We start from the raw sequence: 16976 nt of genomic DNA, 5'->3' as shown, positions 1-16976 counted from the left end.
ACCGTAAGAATTCATAATTAATAAAAAACTATAGTTAATTTTACTTAACTGAAGCATCATAATTAAAGTTTGAAATGTTATTTTATAGGTATGAATCAATAAAATTTTTTTTTTTTGAAAATAAACATGCGTAGTTTTATCAGCAATCGTAAACAAATCTATTGTTTTGTTTAGGTCAACTATTTATGTAATAAATATGGAAAATGTGCAACAAAATTACTTGTTTTAATCATTTTAATGTTTACAGTTGTTTTTGAAACGTTTTCCTTGATCTTTTTTGGAAAAAATGTTTTTAAATGTCTGTTAGGGTTTTTGTTGTTTCAAGCAAAATTTGTTAACAAAACATATTTGTTTATGATGAAAATCCTTCTTTTATTCATTATATGTATCATAAGACCTCCACCATGCATCAAAACACCAAATATCGGTTAAATTTGGTATAAAAATAACAGTTTTCCTATAGTGGACCCGGGTCCACAACCGGATTATGGACCCGGGTCCACTATAGGATAAGGGGGTCCACAACAGGCAATTTTTTTTTCAAATGGCTATTTTTCTGCTGAAAAACAAATTACAGATGAAACAAATAGTCAAAATTGTTTTGAACAAAAGGTTATGAAAAAGTGCTTAAAATATTGGAAAAATTGTGAAAAATGCGCGTCGGTTCTACTAGGGGGTCCACTAATGGTTAAAATACCCTAATTGATCATTAAAATTTTATAATATAGAAAATTTATTGAATCCACTAAAAATATGATTTTCAATCACTCCAAAAAGTTTCATAAAGATATTACATGATTAAACTGATTTAGAGACGATTTTAAGCCCATCATTTTGCCGTGCGCAAAGCGGACTGTCAAACCTTCTGAGCAATTTTCACGAAACATTGAGTTGATTTACGGGTGCCACGATATCTCACAAGGGGTGCCACGATATCTCACAAAAATATTTTAATCCTTTTAAAAATAAGTTTTTTGAAAATCGGCCTTCGTCATGCACACAGGACCGGTTTAACGAGTCTTCACCAAAATTTTGAGCCGAAACAGATTTTAAATAAAATTAAATGTGTACTCACACCAACCTCAGACTTTTTTCTCGATTTACATGTATGTATCCCTTAAATAATGGCATCATTAGTGCGGTGCCTGTGGGACGCGCAGTTCTGTTTTTTCTCCATCTTCTTTTTTTTGTATTGTTCTCTTTTTATAGTTTGCGATACAAACGTAACGATTTTTTTGAGACTAGCAAGTCGTATTGCTGGATTAAGCCCTTCCTACATCACCGTTGATCGGAAGGCACGTCGACAAAAAATTTCTGGAGAATCACGGTCGAATTAATACTATATTTAAATCCCTAGATAGCTATCATTCCGCAACCAGCTGCCTAAGATTTTACATTTTCAACCGATGAACAAATTGCTTATAGAGTTTACTACGTGCGCATGTACTGCGTGTACGTACGTAAAAGTGAAGTTAAATTTTGTCCGGCCAGCAAAATCAAATGGTGCGCTAGTGAGCGTACGCGAAACGTCATAAAGCTCTACGGTCGCATCACAGTAAATCCTGACCTCATACCCCATTTCTCCGTGTCTTACCACTGGTCGTGGCCGGCGTCGGTATTGATTAGCATTATAGGGACTTTTGGAAATTGCGAATAGGTGACGATTGGTTCCTACTCTTCATCTGTGGTCCACGGAGCAATTTTTGGGGGTCCTGGTCAATAACAAAGTAGCATCTACGGGTAGACACCAATGCTAATGCTAATGCTAATGATTAACGCGAAATCAAATATCAGTTAAGTAGTTTTAACTTGAGACAGAATTGCCAGATCGGCTTTTTTATATAGATAGTTTTATTTAGAAAGGTCTTACAATGACCATTCCAACGAGTTTGAGTTGATTTCTGGCCACTTATCTGACAAAAAACTAAAAAAAAACGAGGCATTTTTAAAATCAGACTTCCACGACCCGGCAGTCTTTCATTCATTCCATTCATCTAAACCACGTCAATTTTACTATAAACGCGGTAGGGTGTCCTCTTGGTCGTTCGCTGTGAGTTGTGAATTGCCTGCATCTCTTCTGATGGCTGGGATGAGGGCATGCTTATTACTTACTAGTCGCTTCATACCTTTAGTGACGTGATGGGAGCAATGGCGTCTATACGAAGTATTCCGAAGCACTTAAATTCGCGCAAAAAAAAACTTATGCACTTGGTTTTGCAGATTATGAAGTAAAAGATGCACGAATTGTTCACCTAGCGCTCACATTCGATTCCGTGAACAAGATGCCTGCGTGTATGGAGATCATACTTACCTTAGTGAGGAAGGCAAACAAGATTCGCATTGCTTGACGATTGGGGTGGGTTGCGATCCTTTTGATTGGAAAATCTATAAAGGGACTTCGGGGATATTTTCATTAAAATGACACAAAAACAAAATTTAATGAATTAGTTAATAAGTATATTTCACCGTGTTTCAAATATGAGTACAGTTTGTGAGTGGAATTGTAAACAGTGAGCTATCATCTTTGTTAAAAATTACGAATAAATATAATTGTAACTAAACTGAATAGATTATTTTTATTAAACTTGGTTTTACATCAGTACGCATCCCGAACCTTGTTCGGACGACTCCTCGTTAATGGACATTGCTGCAACGGAACTTCGGTCGCTGCTCTTTCCCGCTGCCATCTTTCTAATATTCTCTACCTCCAAATCCGAAACGGACCGCACAAATCCACCCGGGTGCCTCGGAATATTGGAGGCGGAGGTGCTGGTGCTTGCACTGTTACCCGTACTGCCAACGCTGGCCAGTCTATCACGCTTGTTGTAGCTTATTTCCAACAAGGTATTGCTCTTTTTCTCCAGCAAGTGCCTCGCCCGTCCATCAACCTTGTCGGTTGCTATCTGCGGGTGGTGGCCACGAACTGCAGGATCTGGGTTAGTTGAATGAACCGGTCCCGTTGCTGCTTCCGGTATCGCACTCAAATCCGTGCTGTTCTGGCCGGGAGGAAGCTTGTATTGCACACTGGTGTTGGTTGTCGCGGTGAGCGATGGGATTGCCTCCTGTTGGATCACAAACTTGTCGAGTACGGACAGTTGCGGCTGCAGCGCAATCATAAACGGCCGATATCCCAGACACTCGTTAAAGCTCCACCTGGTCATATCCTTGAGACCGTTCCGAAGTTGACGGCACACAACCAATGATTTCGATCGGATCGCAGCATTTGTTATTCTACACACCGATGCCACATCCAGCAGTAAAACGGACAACAACAGCGAGAATTCGTAACAATTTGCTTCGGTAAAAATTTGTAACAAATAACGCATCTTGATTTCCAGCTTGTGTTGCTCTCTCTTGGAGCTGCCGTTGTTTTTGGAAATATTTTCCATCGCTCTGTTGAAACTATCTTCGATTTCCTGATTCAACGAGCTGCATCCATCTTCCGCCCAGTTGGCTATAACGTGGTCTGACCGCACGCTAATGTTATCATTCAACGGGGACAGATTTGCTTCCTTCGTGTCGATGTAGGGTAGACTTTCTCCCGGGACGATTTCTTCTCCGGTGACATTGGTCAGCGGATCTCTCGCGGTTTTAACATCCGTCGAACTCTCAACAATCGCTCCCTCCGGAATTCTGTTCATCGACAAACTGTTATAGCCGGAATCTTCCGTCCGTTGAGCAGTATCAAATGTGGACTTGTTGGAAATATTGGACGCGGGAGATTCCGGCTGGTTCAAGCAGGTTCCACTGATCAGGTTCAAATCCAAGCACGGCTTTTGCCAGTCCAACTCGTCGTGCAACGCCTTCAAGGCCGTCACAAAGTCCTCGATCCGGGCGGCACGATCCTTTTCCCGCGTGAGCCAACCCACCAGATGGAAGTCCAACGTGGCACTCATGCGGCCCAGATCTTCCAGTTTTTTCATCTGTAGAAACCGACGCGCATGCCTCTGCAGAATCACGTCAATGAAAAAGTCCTCTGCACTGGAGTCTCTGCAAAAAATGAGGGTAAGATTGTGATACAAGAAGCGATCAAACCAAAACTTACTTTTCCTTAGGAGTATTTGGCACACTTTTCTTTCGTTTTTGTACTAGGGTGGTGTCGACGGGGCTGCTGGTCGAGTTGCTGAATATGATATTCTTTTCCTTGTTCACAATCGTTGCATTGTTGACCGGTTCGACCGTTTTGGGATTGACCGTGGTGGAGAAGCTTCGCCCGCGGGTCATGCTGCTTCCCAGGATGAGACTCAAATCTTCGGCGTTCGGCGAGACGGGCGGTCCAGCCGCATTCATGCCAAACTTGTTACCAAACACGTACGACGACCTTGGGGATTCCACGTCGTTGGGATCGATTGCGCGCAGGAAGCGCACCAAGTCTTTGGCCAGAGGCCAATTGCGTTGCTCCAGCGCCGTGTCCAGCAGTAGGGTTGCATACTGGCGACTTACGGCCGATGGTTCCAGATTCTGGAGGATGATCAAGTAGCTAGCCGCTGTTTGCAGTTGCTTTGAAGCCATGCACTGCTGGAACAGTTCCTTCGGCTTGCCGGCGCTGGAGAAAAGATACGGCCAAAGCGCGATCTCCGTTTTCCGAGCGCACTGGACTACCGTCTCGAGATAAACGGGAAACTCCTGAATAAACTCCAGAACGCTGGGCAAAAGTGCGTCCGGGATCGGATCCTTGCTGGTGGCTTCCTCCTCGAGCACTTCATGTAGAAGCAGCTCCAGCGAGTGAGGGAAATACGGAAGAGCCGTACAAGTTCGTGCAATTTCCCACGCATTGTAGCCCAGATTTCGGCGGATTAGTTGGCGCAGAATTTGATGGAGATAGACTTGACTCGTTCGCTTAAGCGCGCTGTACGGCATCGAAAAATAAACCGTTGGATCGCTGGTGTACAAAACCGTATCATTCTCCGCTCCGAGAATGATCGCGTCCTCAAACAATATCACCAGCGGATAAATCTTCAGCGTAAACGACAACATGATCCTCTTGCTCATGAAAGTGTGCCGATGGCTGCGCGTTCCAGTTTCGCCATTCCGTGGAAACACCGGCAACCAAACGCGCATTCCGTGGCCACCGCAGTACAACCAAAGAGATTCTTTGATGTGAGTTTTGTTCGAGTCCGACACCCAGATGCACTCCACCGACGAGGCCAAACAGGTCGACGCTAGCTGCGAGGTGGCGTTCCCGATGTAATCGGTCTGAACCATCAACACCCGGCCGGACACGTTCAAAATCAGCGTTTCGGATAGGGTGTTGTCGTAACTGCTCTTGGTGCCAACCTCGTTGCGCAAGTTTGTCATCAACACCGAAATTACACAGGCCGGATGGATGCAAACGTTCTTGATGTCGTAAATGTGCATCTTTTCCAGCTCGATTTGATGGTTGTCGTCTTTCAGCAGGGAGAATATAGTCACGTGGCCATCAGCAGTGAATACAATCTGCGATAAAAAAATAAGCGGTAATTACTAGTTGAACAATTGAGAAAATAATTAGCGTCACTAACCAGTTGATCTTTGAATAGGTTTATCAACATTACCGGAGCGTTCATCTTGGTAATACTGGCGAAGCGATTGTCCAACTTATTTTCCTTGGAGTAGATTCGCAACTCATCGTGAAACCCAATCAATGAGTAGCATCCTAGAAAAAGAAAAACGAAATAATTAAGTTGAAATAAATCTATCAATGCCGTTGTTCAACGGAACTCTAGATCGTTGAAGAACTGCTTTTGACTTCAATTTTATTGGTTAAACTCCCACACTTTCCAGATCTTCCCCCAATCAGTTTAACAACATTGCACGTAGCGCCCCCTCCGCCACATTCCAAACGGTACCAATTTGAACACCAAATTCACCAGATTGGTTGTTTGGGTCGGTTGGCATTCATCCAACGCGTCCGGCGTTCTTGCAACGTGTCTGGCTCATCGAATCCGGCCAGTCTAGGCGAATTTCCGAGTTGTTGGCATGCCGTAGTTTTGTGCCAGCTCGTAGTTCAGCCTTCTCCTCCATACGTTGTTTCACGCAAGCCGTTAAAGATCATCGTTCAAAAAACCACAAGCACGTACAGGTCCTCCTCGACCATCGTCGTAACCGCACTTCACGCAGCGTAGCTGCAAGTTGCAGTATCATTCGCAAGCCATTACCGAATGGCTGGCAACGGTGGCATTCCGCTGCGTCCGTCGGATTGTTGGAATAAAATCGCCAGTTTGCCGAAATGCCGTCCAAAGGCTTCGTCATCTCAAGACGCCTTTACAAATCATGTGTAGAGTCTTTTATCACTCAGATTGCAGCAATTTCCATTAAGGTTCAATAATCAATCCATTAAGGTTATTGGAACCATTTGCTATTCCACATGCATATGAGCACATAGGATTAAACCTCGCCCAGATTCGCGTTACTTTTGATCAGGTTTATCATATGCGGCTCAAAGTGTCCCCAAGCGAATGCGTACCGATAATTTAGATAGCCGACCGTCATAATGTGCTTTTTCTCACAGTACCATCCTGGTTCACTTCAACTCCAACGGCCGTCGCAATACAAATTCCTTGCAGCTTTTTGTAAATTCGTTAGTGTTGCGGCTCATCTTGCAAACTCAGATAGCTGGTTGAATAGTTTAAAACCATTGTAAAATAGCGAATTCTGCGTACAGGCCTTCCTCCAAATCTGCAATCTGAGATCGTCAGCTCCTCTAGCATCATGCTCGTGGATATCCCTTACGCGCTTCTGTTATGTATGCTGGTGCCAACCTTTCCTTAACACACAAAAACAAAAACAAGTGTGTTGTATTCGATCCGTTGCTTGACCGACATCCACTGCAAACATTCGAGCGTACTTCGTCTCAGTGTCAGTCTTTCACATTTCAGTATTAGCCGCATTATTTTACTCTGTAGCACTTGCATCCTTTTTAATTGTCGTTCATCGATCGATGAACAATAGTTAAATAGGGAGGTGATAAGCGAGTTGTCAAGTAGTAGAACGTCAAACTTCCGTACTGCCTTCCGAATGGGTTAGTCAATGTGTTCGTTGAAGTTCAGTTTTTCGTCCAGCATGACTCCAAGGTATTTCATGGTATCTACCCGCTCCATTCATCTGTAAACACATGCTGCAGCCGTTGGTCTGTCTTGTCGTCACCACCAGATAGACAATATTCTAGATCTTCCAGCACCTCGTCAACATCGCCTCTCAGCCGATCACCGATCGCTTCCCATTCCATCACACGAATCAACGTTGTGAAACTTTATCTCCTTTCAAACAAAATTTCTGCTATGTTACAACATCGAAGTTACGTTGTTTCATCTCATTCGCCAGAAATAATTCAAACTCTTCTGTCTGCAAAGAAGAAATTAAACAAATCAAAGAACGTCGGAAATACTCACCCATAATCACAAACTCGTTCCACCAGAGCAGCCCACCGGTCACGACAAAGTCCTTCTCCTGGGTTTCGTTCCCGAACAGCTTCCACTTGCGGGTGTTGAACGAGTACAGTGCCACTCCAGTGCGGCCCGCCACGGCCACGTTCGTGCCCAGAAAGTCAATCGCGCTGTACTGCAAAGGTAACGAACGAGATTAGCATGAAGCTGGTCCGGCAGAAAAAAGAGATTGACATTACTCGAACAGGCCAGTTGGACGCTGTGTACGCCGTGGGGAGATTCAAAACTACCCAGTGCTTGCTCTCCGACAGTACGCTGTTGACCTGGACGTACTTCTCGGCGTTGTCGTCGTTCTCGTTTCGCATGTATTCCAAATCTGAATGTTGCGGAATTTGTTACTTGGAATTAATTTGATAAAGCAAGTTCGGCACAGACCTTCTTTGGATAAACCAGTGTACTGCGGATTTCTGCCATATCCGTTCGCTTCGCTCTCGTTTGCGTACGCATTGGTGCTGTGGTAAATGTTCTGCAGAACGTCTCCGTGGTTGATGTACAGCTTATCGTCACCTTGTAGCAGTAAATAGGAATTGTAACTCTGCGAAGAAAGCAGCATAGTTATGATACACGTTCTAATAAAATAACACAAGCAACCTTACCATGCACGGATTAATCGTCAAAATGCTTTTCACAAAATCCAGCTGGATGAGCATCGTTCTCGTGCCCGAACTGTTGCAGCGTTTCAGGGTTGGCTTATGTACAGCTTCGCTGACCTCCTTGCCAGTGCTGGACGCGGAAGTATTGGGACTGACAGAGGCCAGCGACGTAGAGGAGGCGGACTTATCTAGATTGTTAGCACTAGTGGTTTCGGATGGAATTATTTCGTTTAATTGACGTATCATAAACAGTTGGTAGCCTTCGGTAGACCAGTCCTGTGGGGGAAAATTAGATATCTCAAAGCTGACCTAATAAAAACTCGAACCAACAACCAACTCACCATACTAATAATATTAAAAGGGTTATTCTTCAACAAGTCAACATGCAGCCCGTAGTCCCAGCCCAGCGAACACATCAACAGCGAACCAAACGTACTCCACAGCGAGATTCCCCCGTTACTCCAGGCCAACATGATGGCGCACCCGTCCGGCGTCCACTTGAGCTCGCTAACGTGGCCCGGCGAACCGGGAAAGTCCTTCGCGCTCAGTATCAACCGATGGGACAGCTCCAGACCACCGGTCAGATCGTCAATTACGTACATGTTGGCCTGGGAGTTACGCCTCCCGAAGCCGATCAGCCGATACTTGTGGTTGATCACGGCACAGGTCGCGTCGTCCACGTTTTGGCACCAAATGCCCTGCACTTGCTGTAAACGAAAAAATAAAAGATTACTAACAATTTATAAGAGACACTCTTCAAAATAGACTCACATTAGGATCAAACTTGGTATTTCCAGCCGTCAAAAACGCTGCCCGACCATCGTTCAGAGTGATTGCAAAGCCACAAAGCAGTGGTGAATAATCAATTGAGTTGATGTAGGTATTGCTCTCGAGAATTGGTACAGCTAAATAAATTTACCAAAGATAATCAATCATTAAAATTTGTTTCGTCATTCCGCTTAACTCCGACTTACCGTAGCTGACTTGCTGGTTAATACTGAACGGTATACGCTTCAAATCCAGGGCATAGTCCCGCTCTTCGACCCCGCTCCAGCTGAGTCGTATCACGCGGCCATTCTTCGTGGCGACCATGATCTGAGAGACGTTGATGCAGGAAATGCACGAGATCGGAACGTACAGAGATAGCTGGTGCGTCTGAAAATGAAGTAGGAATATTGTAGCATTTATTATTTGAAAATCATAGGAATATGACTTTCTTTACTAAACAAAACGTTCAAAAATTCACGTGACTCCCTACACACACATTCGTTCAGTTTTTATTTCTGAATAGATCGGTATACAAGAAGATGAGTCTGTGAGGTTCCAGCAAAAAGGTTATTGGAAGATATACAGTATTTGCAAGAAAATATTTGCTAAGCGTTTTTAGAAAGCTGTTGGAAACACTGGTTACACTGCCAAACATTATTAGTACAGTCCAGACACGATTACCCGAAGCCGTCACCAAAAAAATCTTAAAGGCTTTCTAGGCCCAGAGAAATGTATATAAATTAACTCAAAAATAACGAACTCATCGTCACAGTGTCCTGATGCAAACCCAGATTGAGCCCGAACTGTCACTGTCCCTGCGAAAAATGTTAGCTGCCATCGGGCGGTAGACCTTTAAAAACCAGCTATAAGTCGAATGACAAAAGCTTTTGCTAGGAAAAGAAAGCAGATCTGATGCAAACAAACGAATTCCTGTGGCACTCAAAGGTGAATGTGTTGGTAAATTTTCGACTAGAAAGCCTTATCCGGATAATTGAATAATGAAGAAAAAAAGTTTGTGAGCGTTCTTTTATTACATAACGCAAAATTTGGGGTTTTGACCCCCTTCCCCCCCGCCCTCGTAACAAAATTTCCATACAATTTTTAAAAATCTTGTATGGAGCGTAACACGGCCTCCGAAGGTTTGTATGGGACTTCGGATAATCGAATCACGAACAAAAAAAAACGTATTTTTTCATTTTCTTGTTTTTAACATAAAATTTTGGTCAAATTTGAGTTGTTGATTGCCTTATAAAAAATAAAATCCATTTTTTTCAATATTGCATCACCGCCATTTTGGCCGCCATCATAACCGGCTCCGTGGCTTAATGGTTACGGCTTCTGTCTCCCAAGCAGAAGGTTCAGGGATCAAATCCCGGTCGGTACCTTTGAAATTTGGAATCAGGAATTTGAATATGAATAAAAACTAAAATGAATCAGGTGGGATTCGAACTCACACCTTTGGATTGGTGGTGGTCTGGAACGCTAAGCAGTCGGCCATCAGAAGGTTTACACTCTAGCAGTGAATTGATCCGTAGTGTTGAAACATGTTATCTCTTCTTCTTATATTATTAAATACGCGCTGATCCCTGATTTGCCTGAGGGGATTGGAAGTCTAAATATAGATCGAGTTTCCTTCAGATGCTTGCTTCTATGTTTAGGCGGGGCCGAACAATGCCCAGCGACCTCGGAATTGGACCGCAAGGAGCTCTGTCATTCTGAAATGGGTCGTTGGAAGCAGCGCGAGGGCTATCACCACCTAATACCCGGGACTGAAGTAAGCTGTATCAGCATTCGGCATATACAAAAGTCTGATACAAACTATACTTTCCCATAATTTCGCTACCGGTTAGCGGGTATTGGATTGGACCACACACACACACACCGCCATTTTGGCCGCCATCATGGATTTAAATATTCTAAATAATGTTAGCGTAGTTTAGGGGTTTATGCTCAACAATCAAAAATTAGACAACGAAAAAAAACTTTTTTTCGTGATTCGTGATTGATTATGCGAAGTGAATTTTTTCCGAGGCCTTCGGATAATTGAGTCTGGACTGTAAATTATGATCCAAATCCGAAATTATTTTTTTATCCATGAATTACGAAAGAAACCAGCTGAAAATTTACATTTAATCCAAAATAAACAAGCGATAACACTAACTCAAAATGGCAAACTGTGGCTGAACCAACTTCCGAAACCACAAATTCGTAAATCAGTGTGGTTTGACAACAATTGTTGTCAAACGATCAGGGTCACTTTTGAGCTTGACACCCTCTCTCACACACACTACCAAACGTTTAGTTTGAAAGTAAGTGTGAGTCCCGTGTAAAGAGTGACAGTTCGTCACTTTTTAGTTTAACTATGTCAAACCAACGGAGTACAAACTAAATAAGTGTCAAACGAAAAAGTGACCCATCACCGGGGTTTGAGTGTAATATTGAGATTTCAACATAGATGTCAAGCATATTTCCCCACTCACCAGCGAAAGTCTCAGCGATGGAATGGTCTCCTTGAGGAACAATTCCGCACTGTCACGGCGCAGATTCGAGTACGGTGAGTCGGTCTGGTTGTACACACCCTTTGGCGTGTCGCTCACAATCAGTGTGTACATGAAGAGGGTTCCGTTGGCCGTGACCACCAGCAGCATGCTCGAGTCCGGTTTCCACTCGACGGTGGTGTTTGGTCCGTACTTTTCCAAACATTCCGCACTTCGTACCTTCGCTGCTATCGGAACGCAGGGCTAAAAAGAAGAAGGGAAAGAGGAAGAGAAGAGGCAAAAATAAAAAAAAGCAATGGGAAATTGCATTAATTTGGAAAGTGCGCCGTTTCTCACCTTGGTGTACCAAATTGCTAGCGTGTCATCCGTGAGAATTGTGAAGAGAATCTTTACCCGGTCGCAGACAATCTTCCGGATGTTTTTGTAATTGCAATTTATCACTCGAGGCCAACCGATAGAAAAATACATTTTTCCAGACTTTCTTCAACCAGCGAAAAGAAAAAAAAACACTCCCGTCTTCCACCGAAAATTTTCCTTCCTAATTTCACCGTGAAAACGGATTCTTCAAGGGCGAACTAATTTATAACCTCTTGCAACATAGCTCCAAGCACAATTTTACGTAAGATTTTGCATTCTCAGCGGCTTTATTTACACAAAAATACAAAGTTAAAAATCAACAAAAATCACTCCCATTTTGCTTCCACTTTGCTGAGTTGACATCATTAAACAGTCATCACAGCTGACGAAAACAAGTCAACGTGGTCAAAATTAAATACAATTTGTTGTCTTATGCACTTTACCTGAAACACCTCCAAAATTTTAATTGGAAGTTAAGGTAACTTGTTTAGTAAAGCATTGTTGATGAAACACCTAAAAATAACCGTGTGTTTTACAAACATAAGATTTTAAATAAAATTTTGGACTATGTAAACGTTGGCTTTATCCGTAGTGATAATCATTGCAACATTTTGAATGTTAATGATGACAGCTAAGAGGTAATGGCAAGCAGCGTTGCCAAAAGTGTCGATTGTGCGTCGTATACAGATTTTTTGAGAACGTAAAATGTACACAAACAAGACTACAGATCAATTCAGTAATAACTTTTCAAAATGGCGAAACCCTCAGATGTAAACAAACTGAGTTTTCGTCAGAATCATATAAAGCGAACAATACTGATTCTAAAACACCCTCCAACATCTCAAAATTTCGGAACTACGTAGTTTTACAAGCAAAAAACAAAAGGGCTAGTCAAAAACATCAATCAAAACAAACCAAATTGGGTTTCCGCCCTTGTGTTTTCACCCAATCACGAGAGGCGAATGTAGTGTTTTCTGGAAGTTCCAACGTTTATATAGAAACACGAAATTTTCGTTATAATTTAGTGAATTTTAACCTGACAATCCACAAAATGGAACAAAATTTATGTTTCTGATGTCTCTGACCTCAATTCCACAACAAACACAGATTTGTATGATCCTAAATACATAACTTTTTAATTTGAATTATTGTACGATCAGTACCTTGCTGGACTCGGTCGTTGGAAACGACCGTCGGCTCAACGACCGACGTAATAGGCGGCGGGCCAGATGCGGGCATAAAAATGTCAAAACCATTTTTTTATCACAGCAAATATCACTGTATTATCACTGATTGTAACGTTTCACTATGATAAAATAGTTGTCTAACCACTTTTTTTCTTTAAAACCCCGAAAAATGAACAAAACATGAAAGGGCTAATCTATTGTTTATTTCTGCTTTGTGGCGTAACCTGACGGGCGATACTGTTGTTTTGGTTGGGTGGGTGGCGAATACGGTGGGATGAAAATGTAAGCACGCTCTTCAAAAAGGCGTAATTTCTTTTTATCAATTTTTAATAGCAAAAATACCTTAATTAATTTCAAATTGCACTCTATGATGGAATAATTGCTATTTTCTATTACGTTTTGACAAAATTTATGGTTTTCATACTTTTTTGTGAAAATAGGAATTGATCGAAATTGAAAAATTTTTAGTGTTGATTTTCCCGAAACGACAGGATTTTAGGTTTCGCCCTTTTGAAATGTTGTTACTGAATTAACACACATAATAAAAAATATTTTATTTATTGTATTTAATACACTTAACCGCCGATGGTTGGTTCGTGTGATACTCCTTAATTTGTACCCCGTTGATTTGACAAAATCAAACTAAAAAGTCACAAAATGTCACTTTTTACACGGGGCTTACATTACTATTAAACCAAACGTTTGGTATTAAGTACGAGCTCTGTGTGAAGAGGGTGCCAAACTAAAACGTTCCAGTTCGTTTACCAACAATTTATGTCCAACCATCGCGATTTCAGTGTACAGAGCAGATTCGAAAATTCGAATATCGATACTTCGAATGCTCTCGTTAAGTCGAACGTATTCGAGTTAAAAAGCACTCAACACCAAATTTAGTTGTCAAATTATGTTTGTTATGCTCGATCTCGAGCCAAAATTTATACTGGGATCTGGTACTGCTGTGATTACACCAGCAAAAAGAAATGACAAAAAGTTATCAAACGAAGGGGGTAACTTTTAAGTTTAAGAACCTCTTTATACAGAGCTTTCATTCACTACCAAACGTTTGGTTTAATAGGAAATGTGAGTCCTGTGTAAAAGTGACAGTTCGTTCACTGTTTAGTTTGACTTTGTCAAATCAACAGGGTGCAAACAAAAAAGTGTCAAAATTGACGAACTGTCACTTTTTTCACGGGACTCACACATACTATCAAACAAAACGTTTGGTAGTAATTGTGAGCTCTGTGTGAAAGGGGTGTCAAACTAAAAAGTGAACCCGTTCGTTTGACAACAGGTGGAGTATTTTTTTTTTCTTTTTCTTGTTTTTAACATCAAATTCGAGTTCTGCGACCCGATTTTAGTAAAATTTAAATAGTTGATTGCCTATTCTGATTTTTAAGCAAAAATGGTGTTACAAATGGTAAACTCCCGAAATGTCAAAATCACACACTCAAACCCCGATGGTTTCACACCAACTTTTGTCAAACGAACGGAGTCACTTTTTAGTTTGCCACTCCTTCTACACGTAGTTCACACACACTATCAAACGTTTGTTTTGATAGTGTGCGTGAGCGCCGTGTAAAAAGTGACAGTTCGTCACTTTTTAGTTTTAAATCACTTTTGCGTAGTGCAGGGGTCATACTCTCAACTAGCTCTCAACAATAAAAATAGACAATTAAAAAATTTATTTTCATGATTCGATTATCCTAAGTGATTTTTTTTCGAGGCCTTCGGATAATAGAGTCTGGACTGTATTTTATTTTTAGTTTGATTCACTTTTATGCAAACTTACACTGAAAACCCAACCATGGTATTTGCTACCATATTGTAGCGTTAAATTGAGAACACGCACGTATTTTTGCTGAAAACATTCCGTGCTTGGATTGACTGTTTTACTATGTCGAGAGTGGTATGGTAATTTTAACCCTCCAATATGGAGAGAATAAAAATGATTTCCTAATTGCTACCATGCGAATTTGTGGAAGCATGGTACATTTTACGATATTTGCAGTTACTTTCATCAAAAAGCCACAGTTAATTTAATAAGCAGCATTTTTAGCAAATCAAGCAAACCATTGTAAAAGGTTCCAAGTTCATTTTCAAAACATTGAGAAAAATCAAGTTGAAATTTGCGAAAAATTTTTTAAATCCCAATTCAATAAAACTAGAGTAATTTCAAAGTTTATTCCCTTAAAGGATGGAAAACTGTTGCTATTGTATTGCCTTGTGGTCAAATTTTCCAATAAATATATTATAATCGAGAATATTGATGAAAAAGTTTCATAGGCCCCGTCAGAAAGTTTTTATTTCACGAGATATGCTTTGGCCCTTTGCACTTAGGTTCCTTTGTAAACTGGGAAAGTTTCACTTTCCATTTTGGCCCCTAGCCTAACACGATGACAGCTTGTTTATGTTGATGCTTTCTTTGTTTGTACCGTGGCCAAAACAGCCCTAACCAAAACAAATTTCTTCATTCTGTTTGGCCTTTTGCATCGAATACATTTTTTCGGTGTTTTAAATTGTTTTTTTTTTTAAAGTTTTTATACGTGGTTTTTGTGTTATTTAGGTATCGATCGTCTAAAGCCTTAGGATTAACTTTGGATGTTGAAATTGAAATACTAGAGAATATTTATTTTGAGCAAATTGATGTTTGAGGAAGAGTAACTCAACTGTTGATTTGTTGATTGGAGACGCCGCGACGGCGACGGAACATGGGTTGTCGGGGTAAGTCTTGGCACCGGTTGGCGGTCTCCACGCATTGTGTTTTGGATCGCGTCCGAGGCCAGCATATTCTCCATTCAAACACTGACTTATCAGCCGCTCCGGATCGATGCGCCAGCGACGAAATGAACGAAGTGTTGGCGTTCGTGTCATCGGATCTGCTCGTGATGTATTTACCGTCGTGGCGGTCATCGGTGGTTTACACAATTGCCGGGTTGTTCCGGAAGTCGTCGGCTGGGCTGATCCCCGGCGTATTTATTTGTTGGCTGGGTATAGGTTAACTTGTTACACGTCGTTGTTGCCGAATTGCGGTTGCCGGTTTTTTCCATGAAGTAGTTGATGAAGCAGAGACCGTCTGGATTGTGGTTCTGCTGGGTTTTTGGATCCGAGATTTATTGGGGTGTAATTTTCGGCACTGTCCGTACCGAGAATTGATGCTGTGATCACCATCCGGACGCCTACTTCTACCGCCAACATTTTTACATCCCCTGCTACTTCCGCCGGTGGACAAAGCCGAGACACGCCCTGCCAGTCCCGCAGGACCGGCTGGACTTTCAAGCGGGCTGCTCGGACCGTTCGTCGTTCTATTCCACTAATTTGAAATAAAGGGCCATACTTTGTTTCTATTTTTGTTTTGAAATGACACTGTGTTGGTCCCTGAACCTAACACGATTTCAAAACAAAACAAATCAGTTTCCATATTGGCCATTTGATGCCAAGGGTCTATGAGGAAATTGAAAACAAACAAAATGTGATAAACTTTGGCCTTTTGCAAAACTGGATTTTTTTCACATAAAAATCAACTTTTTATACTTTTCTCGAAATTTAGTAATAGTTTTCGGCTAAATGCATCGTTTGCAGTGAAAATCCCGTTTGTTTACATTTTTGACTTAGGACCTTTGTTTGTTTTGCTTGAGATGTTCTTAAAATTACCATGGTCGGGCTTTCAGTGTAGCTTTCGCTTTCACAGTAAAACACAAAACGCTTGCATGTCTTTATGAATACGTTCGCTAGGTACAGTTCATTCCAGCGTTCATTCCATGTAAACACTTGATGTTTATTAGTAAACATTAATGACTGTCAAGCACCAGCTGCTCATTCTCTCAGCTCCCACAAATCTCTCGCAGACATACACACACACGTTCTCTCAAACTCATTCATGTGTTGAATGAAATGTTAGAGATGGCCAGATTCCGGTTTATGCGTTGATTCATTTTTTAACATGTTACAAAAAATTTAATGATTCAAAAATAATCATGAACGATTTCTAAAAAGAAACTTTTAATGATATATGATAAATTTAAATATTCATGAAACCCGACCCTCTCTAGCGGCTGCTTCGCTGTGTGAGTGCTAGTAGCGAATCGACATCAAAAGGAGAAGGTTTTAGAAGAGCAACTCTACTCGCTCGTATGGTAGTGTCGGCCGTCA

At 41.6% G+C, this 16976-nt stretch overlaps 1 protein-coding gene across 1 annotated transcript; it reads right to left on the bottom strand.

Moving 5' to 3' along the window:
- Window positions 1–2443: 2443 nt before the first annotated feature.
- Window positions 2444–12017, bottom strand: LOC6048636 (guanine nucleotide exchange factor subunit Rich). The gene is made up of 12 exons (XM_038253116.1): window positions 11620–12017; window positions 11266–11526; window positions 8992–9172; window positions 8789–8922; window positions 8359–8724; window positions 8021–8293; window positions 7800–7959; window positions 7604–7740; window positions 7371–7539; window positions 5502–5635; window positions 4046–5436; window positions 2444–3990 (listed from the first exon to the last, which is right to left on the bottom strand). Exons 1-12 carry the CDS (start codon window positions 11749–11751, stop codon window positions 2592–2594), a joined length of 4737 nt encoding a protein of 1578 aa, XP_038109044.1. The 5' UTR covers window positions 11752–12017; the 3' UTR covers window positions 2444–2591.
- Window positions 12018–16976: the final 4959 nt, after the last annotated feature.

Source organism: Culex quinquefasciatus, chromosome 2 (genome assembly GCF_015732765.1).
Source record: "Culex quinquefasciatus strain JHB chromosome 2, VPISU_Cqui_1.0_pri_paternal, whole genome shotgun sequence".
NCBI lineage: Eukaryota > Metazoa > Arthropoda > Insecta > Diptera > Culicidae > Culex > Culex quinquefasciatus.
Note: the sequence above shows the minus strand (reverse complement) of the source record. Positions and strands in the feature narration are given on the sequence as shown.